The sequence below is a fragment of the Rutilus rutilus genome (genome assembly GCF_951802725.1).
Source record: "Rutilus rutilus genome assembly, chromosome: 6".
In the NCBI taxonomy this organism is placed as follows: domain Eukaryota; kingdom Metazoa; phylum Chordata; class Actinopteri; order Cypriniformes; family Leuciscidae; genus Rutilus; species Rutilus rutilus.
In genome coordinates this window covers 14,554,195-14,567,563 of record NC_140214.1, presented here as the reverse complement: position 1 = coordinate 14,567,563, position 13,369 = coordinate 14,554,195, and the positions used below count along the sequence as shown (strand labels likewise).

Below are 13,369 nucleotides of genomic sequence, written 5' to 3'. Positions count from 1 at the left end.
GCCTAATTTGCTCACAGAAAATCTGAGGATATTGTAATTTGATGATTTTTTGTAAAATAACGTCTGTTTTTGCTTTTCAAACTCCGAATGGTTTCAGTTTAATGTTACAGGCTCATTTATTGATGATAAATAATTAATACTAAATAATATTGATGATAATAAATAATATAATAATATTGGGCTTTTTAGAGGGCTTGTTTTTGAAGCTGCAGTTGCTTATTTGTCTTGCGAGAGTTGGCAACACTGTTCAGGAGCCTGAGGTCGAGGGTGGGCCTGAGCCCACCAATTTTCTTTGGAAGAGGAAATAGCGGCAGTAAAAGCCTGACTCATGAGCCCATCGCCAGCAGACACTGCACTTCGGAGTGGAGAACGTGAGCATCGTTGTCCTGAACAGAAGTTTGAACCACATCCCTGAAGCGGGTAAGCCTGGGAGATTAAAGCGAGTTCCCTCGTTTTGTAGTCGGCCCCGTTCGTTTTGGCAGGCTGACAGGCATATCATAGGCAAACGTTAACAAATCAGGTTTTAGAATTCGGAGAAAATGGAGGTCCAAAGCCTGATTCACGCAATATGTGAGACCATTTCGAAAGGGAACTAGAATTTATTGTAATCAATTTGAATTATTCATACTTTTAATATGCACACATTCACGGTTACTCATTTGCATGCCTAGGCCTATGTCGAAACCGGCTCCGTAAATGTTTCTTGTCTTGTCACATTCATTTATGATTTAACTTACATTTCTCCACATCTCCAAAAACTCAAGTAGTTTGCATTACTGGATATTAAAAATAATTTTACTTAAACTCTTCTCTTTTTTCCTGTTCTGTAACTGATAACCCACAGTTCATCAGTAAATCACTGACCAATTAAGATTAAGAGTTCAAATTAGTAATAGCTAAAAATTACTCTAAATACTCTAAAATTCTGAACAACAGTTTTAAATTACTAAAAATGTTGAACTATTAAAAACCAGCTCACTGTAAAAGCAAACAAATAACATTCACTCAGTCAGTAAGGGAGTAACTCACTCATTCACTCATCCTCTTAGTCAACTATGCAGTTACTAATTGTGGTATTAGATGAAGTTGTTCATCTCAAATGTCTAGGCTTTAACAGCAATCGAGACAATATGATTCTACAGCATTGGCTTTCAGCAGCTGTACCCCACTGACCATAGCACATTTCTCTAAATTGCACAATAACACTAAAATAAACTAACATCAAACATACATTATTCAGTCTTTGCAATCAAATCATTTGCATAGATAAAATCATTTTATGAATTGTTCTTATTTTAAATTATATGAAGACATATGATCTTTTCTAAATGGTCACATTTATAACCGTTGATATAAATATTTCTATAATCTTACAAATCGTCTTTTTAATTTTTTTAGTTGGGCTCAAAGGAAGGGAAAGGGGCATTTAATGAGAAAACTTTCGGGATGTATGCCAAAAAAGAGTTGCAAACATGCAAAAATAACTTTTTATATGTACGATTACACAATGTTCAGAGTAATGTTTTATGACAATTATTGAGAACTAGATGTCATTTATTTATTCATTCTTCAATGTCAGTTGGATGTGATAAAAATGTATATAACCAGCTCTTCTTGAGAACAATTGTGTGTCATTCCCCTTATTAGAGAATGAAAGGGTCAAGGTTTGTTTGAATTACCTTTGTGTGAAACAAGCCCCCTGTATGAACAGATGCGAAGAGCCCCAAACTTCCCCAAGAAAGTCAATAGTCCAGAGGGCAGGGTTTACTGCCAGGATTATTTATCCTTAGAATCAAGATCACAGGTAAGATGAGGTTTGAATGTTCTCCTTCTCTATTACTTTTACACAATAATGTAACAAATGATTTTGACTAAAACTGCTAAAACTACTTTTTGGAGTTTATATCCATTCAGGTGAAACTGAGAGAATAGGCTTGTGGCGAGCAGGACGAGGCAGAGGGCCGTGAGAGAACGGCGCGAGGCCGGTGGCGTGATTACTGATTAGCGACACCTGCACGACCAACTGGTCTCGTATCTCTCACGGAGGAGCGGAAGCATAAAAGGTGGAGCGACGACAGTGAAGAGCGAGAGAGGAACAGGCCTGGACTTATGTTGCATTTGATTTTTTGGCGGACAGAAGGTTTTCAAATATTAATATCTGAAAAATGATATATATTTATGTTATGTCTATCATAGATAGACTTGATAAATCTGAACAAAAAAATACACTGACCCAAATCCAACCAAAATGCCCTTTAGTTTAATAAATAAATAAATTAGAATCAAATAAAAGATTTTACCTGAGAAAATGTGTTTTCTCCAAAACTTGTTTTTGTGATGTCTTGATTCCCAGTGGCTGCAAAGATTATTTAAAATGTTGTGTTGTTTCAACCCAACAAACCCAATCGTTGGGTTTAAAATTGAAATAAATAAATGTCCATATTAAACAACCCAGCATTTTTTTAAGTGTTGTTGTAGAGTTTACATGTCTACTTTACTGTGTAAAGAATGAAACTAAACCAGTATATCCATCTGTCTAAAAGCCGTCTTAGTTCATACTGCAGGTCTATGTACAGTTTAGGGGGCAGAGGTCACAGGTCTTCTGCATTTGGCATGTATTAGTGGTCACTGGTTACACTTTGTGTTTATTTACACTGTTAGAAAAATCTGTAGAAATTACAGTATTACTGGCAGCTACTTGCCAGTAACTTACTGTAGATTTAAATTTATGTTATTTACTGGCAACAATTTGTTCAAAATTAAATGAACATTAAACATTAACAAGTCTTTATCTTTACAGAATAAAACTAAAATAACAGCCTCATACAAAGCATTCTGGGAACCAAAATCTGAAGGAAAAAAAACAGAAAAAGGTTGATGAAGATTTTTGGTTCCCAGAATGCTTTGCATTAGATTGTTATTTTATAGTTTTATTCTGTAAAGACAAAGACTTGTTAATGTTTAATGTTCATTTAACTTTGAACAAACTGTTGCCAGTAAATAGCATACATTTAAATCTACAGTAAGTTACTGGCAAACAGCTGCATAACTACAGCAATTTTTTTACAGTGTATGTCTGTTTATTTATCTGTTTATTTTCAATGGAGAGTTCCCTTATCCTTTAGCATAATTCGGACTTCACAAACAGAGTTGTTTTGGGGTTAAACCCCACGTTATCCCTTTGCCTCACTGTGACTCTATAATACAGTGCACAAACAGGCAGGGCAGAAATCCCTCTTAAAAAGCTTACTCCTCATAGATTCTTAAATTAGAGGTTTACATGTCTTAATACTCTGCTCTCTCGAAGTCTAAGCACTTTATTCGTGATTCTCTCTTTTTGGCTGATATGAGTCCACAACATGTGCAATGTTTTCGTCTAATCGTGCATCTCAGCAAACACTCAACTGATAACCAACAAGAACGGCTGATGTCTGATGTCTGAATTATGTTGTGTGTTGAGTGTTACGTTTGTTATTCAAGCACACCAAACTATGATTCATTGCAGTCCACACTGCAAATCATCTGACTCAGTTTTGAGTAGATTCAAAAAGGGTGAAACATGCACCTTTTTCCAAACAGTAATTCAGTGACATTTCACACTAATTCTTAAGGTGAAGATATTGTTTAATTTATGCCATATTGGTTTAGTTATTTGGATTTTTGATTTAAAACAATGTAAAAATGTAAGTTCATCCAAAAAGATTGTGATAATTTGTGATCTAATCATGTTAAAAAAAATTACATAAAAACATCTTTGGTTCAAAGAGTATTTGTAGTTTCAACTGACCATAGAAATTTGATTTGTTCAAACAAATTTTTTTTCAGTTGAGAAAAAGTAAATCGATTAGATTACTTTATTCTTAATAGAATAAATGCTACTAATATATTTCGTTCAGAATTTTATTGTAGATATTGTTTGTAGAATTATGAGTGTTTAGTCAAACCTGTGTGAATGACTTGTACAAAATATATTTTTTTAAATTAGGATTAATAAGATTTAATTTGTCTTTTTGTGTGAAAAAAATAAACAGATTTTTGTGTTGAATTTAGACTGTCAAAAAATATTTGATAAACAGAACTGCATAATTGTCACCTTCAAATTATTTTTGCTTTTTGTCAGTAAGATGTTTTAATTTAAATGCTTATGCTCACCAAGTCTGCATTTATAAAATATATATATATATATATATATATATATATATATATATATATATATATAATAAAAAAAACGGTAATATTGTGAAATATAATTACAATTTAAAATATTTAAAAATGTAATTTATTCTGACGAAAAACTGAATTTTCAGCATCATTACTCCAGTCTTCATCACATGATCCTTCAGAAATCATTCTAATATGCTGATTTGATGCTCAAGAAACATTTTCAGAAACAAAAGTAAGGCAGTTGTGCTGCTTAATACTTTTGTGGAAACTATCATATTGTTTATTCAGGAATCTTTAATGAACAGAAAGTTCAAAAGAACAGCCTTTATTTGAATCAGAAAGCGTTGTACCATTATAAATGTATCAATTTCTGACCCCAAATCTTTTTTTTAAATGGTACATTGGCTACATTGTATATTGTAATTTTCAAGGCCTCAAGTTCAAATGCTATTTGATGAAATACTATAGTAGTAATGTCATCAAAAAGCACTTGAGATTCCTGCGGTTTTACAAGCATTTGTTTACTCATTTCTTACAAAGCTCTGCACAGCACAGGAGGTGGTGTGTGGGGCCATTTATAATAATCAGCAAAACAGCTTTATTAGCCCTCTGTCAGCTTATCCCCACGGGAGGTGAACACTTGCCGCCAATCTCTGCGTCTCCCCAAGAATCTGTTTTCCAGCTAAACGCTCATATGCCGCCCAATTGTGCGCACACCTATCCCTGTACTAATTCTCCCTGATCCTCTCAGTGTTAAAAAATATAAGTCTGGGAACTGCAGACGATGCTGTATGCAGGTGGTGAGCACAAACTGTCAGATTAACAAGTCTGAGCACATGATCATCCACAACATAGTCAGGAGGGCAGGCGCCCAATTAATGCAACCTGGTGTAGTCTCTGATTAACACAACGAGAATGACTTCTATGAGTTGCACTTGAAAGGCACATGCATATCCATGCATATGTCTTTTCCATGGAAAAGGAAGCTGAGCGTTTAGGTGTCTTACCCTCTGTCTTAAAGTGCTAACAGGGGATTACTGAGGTAAATGTTGAAAGAGGTTTAGCCACTGTGCTTAGGCAGTGCTCTTAATTACATTTCAGCAGAGTGTCCTGCATGCAGTTGGACGAGAGATCATAGTGATGTCAGGTAAGGGGGGGCTTAAGCAGGCAGATAAAGCCAAGCTAATAGAGATAACATGAATCTGTAATTAAAGGTCTTTTTTAGTTAAGACAAGGAGCTGGCACTTGTTGGCCAAGGCACCTGCGGCAGGACTGAAGACTTGAGAGTCCTGAGAGCTGTTGACTTGCTTCCTTTTTTGTTGCAGCTTCGGGTCTCATGCTCATTTTGGAATCGTTTTTCTTGTTTGGAATGAATGTATTGATATTTACTTCCTGACTAAGAAGAACCTGGACAGATTCCCATTTCTCTGGCCAACATTCAGAGGTGAGTCTAATGTCTCATCTGTCTTTATGGCTTCACTTTTCCTTCCATTTGGTGTTTTTCTAGTTATTGCTGTACATTTTTAACCTGTAATGTAAGGTTAATGAGACTGTATTTTAAACATGTTCGTTTCACTGTAGAACCATTGCAATGGTGTGCAACATTGTCATCGCACAGTATAGAATTTTAACAGTGAAGAACTGTGGTGTCATCAGTATATGATGGCATCACTTTTTTCTGCAGAGCTGTGCTTTATAGCTGAATTGAACTTATTCCATAATAACTGATTAACTTTAAATCAACACTGAACTGATTTCAGTTGAATAAAGACACTGTTTTCTGCTTTACAGCAGAATTTAATTCTGTTTGATTCACTGAATTATTTTCCTGTTTATCACTGTAAAGCTGCTTTGAAACAATCTGTAATGTATAAAGCGCTATCTACATAAGGGTGACTTGATTTGACTTGACTAGAACATGCAATTCATTTTAACCATCTTTATTCCTTTAAATGTTAATATTAAACTGAACTGTTTGTTATGTGCCAAAGAAGAGATTAGTTGGTAGTGTTCGTATCATTGTCACTTCTGTTCATAACTGTCTTAGACTTGGATGTGTACCATTGGAATTATTGTGTGCCCTTAGTTACCGTACAAAGGAAGTACATTAGACCAGATGATTATTATCTACTCTACTCTATGACCTACCCAAATGCAAGGCTTGATTTAAGTCGTCAGCAGTTTTCCCTTAATTTATTCCTTTAATGAGATTAGTCCCAAGCAATCCATCCATTTCAAGTCTGTGACTTGGATATGGCATCACTTGTCACATGTGTGACAAGTGATGGAATAATATATTTATTATTCGAAAAAGGGGGTCATATTTATATGAAGAACATTGTTTGTCCAAAAAATCACGTGTTTATCAACATCAACCTATGTCTATGATTTTTCAAATGATATGAATTAATATGTTTGGGTATTATTTGAAAATATATTGACAGATACATTTTGATAAAAGTTATCAAATTAATTTTGAAAAAGTATGATTAATGATCCATAGAAATATGCTCATAGATAATAAATCTAATAAATATCATTCTTTCATTCTACAATAAACAGACTCTTCTGTGTATCAGGGAGGGTTTTAACACTGTTGACGGAGTGTCTGCCTGCACCACATTTAACACATAAACCGATTGTATCCCAGATTTATCCCCAAGGTGTTTTTAGGACATCTCTGGGGCTAATGGAGGCTAATAGGCTTAGCACTTAGGGTGTATTGTCCGGTATGCTTACAGGCAAGGTTTGCTGAGGGTAAAACTCTAAACTCTGGGATTACCTCCAACACATCCCTTTAAAATGCTGTATAGTCAGGACTTAGCTAATAGGATCTGAGGGGGGAATAGGGGCCCTGAAGGTAGTTTGGGGGTTGGCTGAAAAGCGTACTGCACGCATGCAGGTCAGCAGATGTAGCAGGCAGACTGCTGGACTAACAGGAGGATTACTGGACTCAGATTAGAACGGCTCCTCATAACGGGTAATACGCACAGAGGCAGTCCCAAGCAGAGCACAGGAGAATTATCCAGTAATAAAGATCTGTATGGATCTAATTATCTAGACCATGTTATTATTCCAGTAAAGAAAATCTTGCAGGTTGAGAAATAGACACCCAATAAGCCTACATGACAATCATCATAATTTAATATAATATAATATAATATAATATAATATAATATAATATAATATAATATAATACATTTTCATAATTGTTATAGCCCTGGTTTTTGTTTGGCTCTGAGACTACACATGAAATAACAGGGGCAAATCCCAACCACTTGTTACACTAAACAAGCTAATAATTTTAACTGGAAATCTCAAACTACTGAGGAACAAAAGTGTTGACAAATTTGTTACAGCCTATCATTTTCCTTCTCTATCTGGTTTCTCAATATCAGACTGAAAGGAGCAACGTTACGGAAATATCTTTACACCTGAGTGAGTGAAGATAAAGCAAAGGAGAGGTGAATAGGTAGGCTACTTTATTACATCACATCTCCTTTATAACATTGACATTTGAGTTCTTGGAATGTTTTTATTGAATCTTAAATGCCAGTGTCGTTCACTGACCTGTCTAGAAAAGAAAATCTTTAGTAGGACTGTTAGAAAATAAAAAACACTATTGCTCTATTAGCCCTGAAGAGTCGCTGTGATCGGTTGTGTGTGAATTCTATGCCATTTGTCTCTGTGCTATTTCAGTAGTGACTGTAAATAGTTAGACTACATCATGCCAAGTACATAATGTTCCATACGTTCCAGACAGTCTGTGCATTAAAGGGATCTTTCACCCAAAAATTAATGTTTTGTCATCATTTACTTGTCATTTACTTGTCATTGATGACAAATTTTAAATTTTGGGGTGAATTACCCCTTTAAAGGTATAGGCCAATAAAAAATGTAACTTTTGTGATCATTTACTCACCCTCATGTTGTTCCAATGCATTTCTTCCTTCTTTTGAACACAAAAAAAGATATTTTGAAGAATGTTGATAACCAAAAGGTTTCATTTCCCATTGACTTCTGTTGTTGTTTTGTTTAGTTTTTTGTCCCTATAATGCAGTGTGTTTTTTTTTTATTAGAGATTTTTTTAATTAGAGAATGTGTATGTTTGTTAGACTCAAGGAGGAAGCAGTGTCATGACCCCACGTGACCAGCTGAGGAAGATATCAGCGCTGGGAGAGCAAGGCGCCCTAGATGAGAAACACTGGTACCGACTGATCAATGGAATGTCTGCTGGAGGTGAGAGTTCATCACGGAAGTGGCACTGTCCATGAAACTCTTTATCTAGAGCTGATCACAGTCTTGACAAAAATATGGCTAAGAAAGAACTAATACTATTACTGACACCTTCATCTGTTACCCTGTGTGTGAAACAGAGTTGCGGCAAAGGCAGGAGCTCATGATGAGGAACCAGATGGCCATGGCTCCACAGATCTTGGCTCAGGGGCAGCAGAGACTGCAGGGTGTTCCTGCGCAGTTTGATCCCCGCTTCATGGAGAGGTCAGTTAGAATGATCTCTAAAACTAGCAAGACAGTAAAAGAGAATCTCTAATACTAAGAATGAGATTTAATTGTTAATGAACAATTTCAGTTATTACTGTACTCAAGTAACAGATGTAGGCCAGTAAGAAACCTGTGTGTAAACCTCATTCTCTTGGCCTCAAGAGGCACTCTAACAACTGACGCTAGAGGTCTTTAGCTTCCTTGTTAGCGTGCTCGCAAATACAGAAAAAATAGACCATGCATAAGAATAAAATGTTACAGTAATAGAATTACAACACAATGTAGGAAATAGAAATATATTAGATAGCAGAATAAAGTCAAACAAGATGTAAGCTGGACTTTAATGATGAAGGAATCCTCTTTATCTGCAGAGAACTGGTGCAGCCCACTGAGATGGTATCAGCTGATGGTAGACAAATGCATATGGGTGCCCACCTCGGCCCACCTCTGCCCCAAAACTCCAATGTTATTCAAGGCAGGGGATTCCCTGGCACAGGTTGGAATGGAATAATATACAGGTTCATTTTAGAGAATAGGTGAAGCTCATTAAGCAAATTAATTTTATTAATTTCCAGGTTACAGCTTCCTTCCAACTGAAACCATGGAGACGGTTGCCAGGCGACAAGAGTTAATTCACAAACAGAACATAGCCAGGTAAATGTCTGTGTATTTGCCTGCTATGTAAAACAATATTGGAGTAAAAAATATGAATACAATACAAAGCTATTAACAAATGTAATAAGTTTTTTCTTTTTCTTTTTTTTTTAACGAGGATGGAGATGAATGCTATCCTGCATCAAAAAGAGTTGGAGAACGCCCACCAAAAGGGTCTTATTGGTATGGAGAATCCCATGATGTACCAGGGCATCCAACCCAATCCAATGGCCTTCAGGGGCCGCCAGCGACTCCCGGATGGTCATGATGTATTCGTCCACCGCACCACACTTGAAGACCTGCATGCTAACAGTCTCCTCATGTCAAGCCCTTACCCACAGATCAGCACACTGCAAAGGGAGCGAGGACGCAGGACAGGCAGGAGGACCACCAATCATAAGAGCTCAGACAGCAACATCACTCTCCCTAAAGGCCAATCAGAAGAGAAGAACATCGAGCAAAGTCCAGGAGCTGCATCGGGGGAGGAGAAGGAAGTTGATGGGAAAGGTGAAATGAGCAGTGAGGCCACCAGCAGCAAACCACACCAAACCAAAGTAGAAACAGAGCTGTCTTCGGCCAGCAGTAGGAAAAGTTTTAAGGAAGGAGAGCCAGGGATTCGCAAGGCATGTATTAGTGGACAGGAGGGCTGTGCAGAAGTCAACAACTGCAATGTCGGCACCAGCGAAAAAGACATTTCCAACCCTTGCTCGGCTTTCCAAGAAAAGTTTATGTACCCATCTGCCGCCGGCCCTCTCACAGGGATGCCCTACATGCTCCCCGTGCCAGGAAATGGACTTCTACCACTTGGTGTGTTTTTATAATTTAATTTAAATTAGCTTATATTTTTATATTTTCATTTTCATTTTAGATAAAGTTTTAATTTTGTAACGTGCTTTTTTTTCTTTTTTTTTATGCAAAGGCAACATTTCTAACTTTCGGGTTTCTTAATAAAGTTTAGTTTGTTTTTTGCATCTAATATTTATATTTTATTTTTAGCTTTATTTCAAGATTTTTTTTTTAATAGTTCTAGTCAACAATACAACACAGGTGCATGTTTGGCTGTTTGTTAGGGATGTTTTGTGAGCCAATACACATTTCTCTTAAAGGGTTAGTTCACCCAAAAATGAAAAATATGTCATTAATGTCGTTCCAAGCCCGTAAGACCTCCGTTCATCTTCGGAACACAGTTTAAGATATTTTAGATTTAGTCTGAGAGCTTTCTGTCCCTCCATTGAAAATGTATGTACAGTATACTGTCCATGTCCAGAAAGGTAATAAAGACATCATCAAAGTAGTCCATGTGACTACAGTGGCTCAATCTTAAGTTTATCAAGCGACGAGAATACTTTTTGTGCGCAAAAAGTAAACAAAAATAACGACTTTATTCCACTATTCATTTCCTTCTCTCTGGGCCTCGAGTGAGTTCACGTAGTGTAATAGAGCAGCGCTTCTGTGTTGTACGTCACACGCATCACACACATGACCAGCGTCGGCCAATAGTGAGCCTACGTGTGACGTACAACACAGAAGCGCTGCGCTATTACACTACGTGAACTCACTCGAGTATTCTCGTCGCTTGATAAACTTAAGATTGAGCCACTGTAGTCACATGGACTACTTTGATGATGTCTTTATTTCCTTTCTGGACATGGACAGTATACCGTACATACATTTTCAATGGAGGGACAGAAAGCTCTCGGACTAAATCTAAAATATCTTAAACTGTGTTCCGAAGATGAACGAAGGTCTTACGGGCTTGGAACGACATGAGGGTGAGTCATTAATGACATAATTTTCATTTTTGGGTGAACTAACCCTTTAAGAAATATTAAGATGATGATGACACATTATAGTCAATGCTACCTATTAATTTGTTTTGTTTTCAACTAGGTCCTCCTAATATGTTTCTTAATGGAGAAGAGATGTCTGATATTCGCAAATGGACAGTTGATGACGTCTTCAACTTTATCAGTGAAATACCAAGCTGCGCTGAATACGCACAGGTAATAGAGATGTAAAATGACAAAATGTAATTATAATTTTAAAGCTGTTTTCCAATCTTATTCGTTGTATGTCATCCACTTCAGACATTCAAAGACCACATGATTGACGGAGAGACGTTACCTCTTCTTACAGAGGAGCATCTCCTGGATACACTTAGGCTAAAGCTTGGGCCGGCGCTCAAGATACGATCACAGGTATTTACAATGTTTTAAAAGGACAAGATTCTCTACATATAATGTCCCAATAAGCAGGTTACTCATTAAAATGAAATTAAGTTAGTATTAAGAAAATTAAATATATTTTAAAGTCAAAACAGAAGTTGCAATAATCTTTTCTTTCCTGTTGGATATATCTGAGTAAAAAGGCTTCTCAACAAAAAATTTAGGACGGGACTTGCTTTTGTTGTCGTTTGCTATTGGTCGATCTCATGTGAGTGACAGGTTGCCCCGCCCTCATGCCAGTGAACGCCGCAAGAGGGAGGGGGAGTTATTTTGATGAAAGATTATGAGGTCGCACAGAGTTTTTTAAAATAATCATGTGTACGGATAAAATCATTTATAATAAACACTACAATATTCCATAAAAAAGAATTGTCAATTCTGATGTCAGTGTATTTAAGGGTTCTTTCTATCCTCCAATGGGTCCTTGAGCTTCAAAAGGTTAAAGATTTTTAAAGAATTACCTCTAACTCTTTTTACTCATTAGGTTATTCTACTCTCTTTTTAGTTGTCTCGGCGGATGGGTAGCATGTTCTACAACATGATGAACTTGCCCCTGCCTGTCTCTGGCCTGCAGCCTCCACCTGAGAAAAGTGGGGACAGATCATCAGACATCAGCTCCCCCCTCAACTGCAACAGCGTGGAGCTTCTCAGCAGCCCCAGAGACACAGAGGCTCTTAAATCTACGGAGCCTGTTAGTGAAGCTGATAATCCTTCACCGACGCAGATGAGTGAGACCACCTGAAAGAGCACAACTATTGGACTTCTTTTTATTCCACCTCAAAATGCTTTACTGTTTTGACACCTAATGCATAAGGTAGACAGAAACTGACATAGTGAATTATACTGATCACATATATTTTTAAATCACAAATATATAATGATCTGTGTAATACAATAGGTTCAAAATGTGCTCCAGCAGACTTAGTAGACTGTTGAATGTTGGGTTTTTCTACGTATATTATGTATATTTTGTAATAAATTAGCAAATCAATTAAAACATTTTGTCCTTATTATTTTTTATTGTAAAATTGTATTTTGGTTTTTACTTCAAATTTGAATTATTCTCTATTGTCGTGTGTTGTTTGCTGTGAAGTAAATAAAAATGTATTATTCCTTTGGTCTTTGTTTGTTAAATTGGTATGTCACATTTTTTTTTTTTTTTTGATTTAAATACAGCATTTTCCACACAAGAAATGCACAAAATCTTTACTATTCTTTTCTTTTTCAACAAATGAAAATATATGATTTATGATATGACTGAGTCTAAATCCCTTTGCGATTTTTTTATATTTTCTAGAAATAAACATAAAATCCAATGTAGCCTTAATTAAGCTGTTACTCGCCATAGGGTTAGTTTGTAGCAAATGTTGTTTTAACATAAAAAAAAAAATGTATGTATATATATATATATATATATATATATATATATATATATATATATATATATATATATATAAAAGAATATTGTTATTCTTACAATAGGCCTAGCTTAACACAGCTGAATGGTTGAAAGATTTATTAATGCAGTCAACAAAATAATATTTGCAAAAACTGAAGAAAACGGTGGAGTTATTTAGTGTCTTTCCCTCTGTGTTGTTGGTACCAAATTTTTGTGTTATTTTAGGATAACTTATATAGCCTACTATATAGTTTTTAGTAATATTTTTAAAAATATATATATATTGTAGGCTATATTTTCCATTTTCTTTTTAAGTTTAGTTAAAGTTATAGTCATTTTGTTGTTGTTTTTTCATCAGTTTTTATCATTTTTTTAATTAAGTTAAACTAAATGAAAATGAGAAATGTTGCCTCGGCAGCTAGCT

The 13,369-nt window shown here is 35.8% G+C and overlaps 1 protein-coding gene across 1 annotated transcript; it reads left to right on the top strand.

Moving 5' to 3' along the window:
* The first annotated feature begins 5,041 nt into the window (after positions 1 to 5,041).
* Positions 5,042 to 12,659, top strand: samd7 (sterile alpha motif domain containing 7). The gene is made up of 10 exons (XM_084412459.1): positions 5,042 to 5,608; positions 7,563 to 7,636; positions 8,280 to 8,403; positions 8,541 to 8,664; positions 9,039 to 9,163; positions 9,243 to 9,321; positions 9,440 to 10,128; positions 11,212 to 11,324; positions 11,409 to 11,519; positions 12,052 to 12,659. Exons 3-10 carry the CDS (start codon positions 8,301 to 8,303, stop codon positions 12,286 to 12,288), a joined length of 1,581 nt encoding a protein of 526 aa, XP_084268585.1. The 5' UTR covers positions 5,042 to 5,608; positions 7,563 to 7,636; positions 8,280 to 8,300; the 3' UTR covers positions 12,289 to 12,659.
* Positions 12,660 to 13,369: the final 710 nt, after the last annotated feature.

Excerpts from the sequence above, each read along its gene's own strand:
- samd7 (XM_084412459.1), top strand. The coding sequence starts at position 8,301 with ATGACCCCACGTGACCAGCTGAGGAAGATATCAGCGCTGGGAGAGCAA. Across the intron at positions 8,665-9,038 it reads GATCCCCGCTTCATGGAGAG|AGAACTGGTGCAGCCCACTG; the intron begins GTCAGTTAGAAT and ends CTTTATCTGCAG. Across the intron at positions 11,520-12,051 it reads CGCTCAAGATACGATCACAG|TTGTCTCGGCGGATGGGTAG; the intron begins GTATTTACAATG and ends CTCTCTTTTTAG.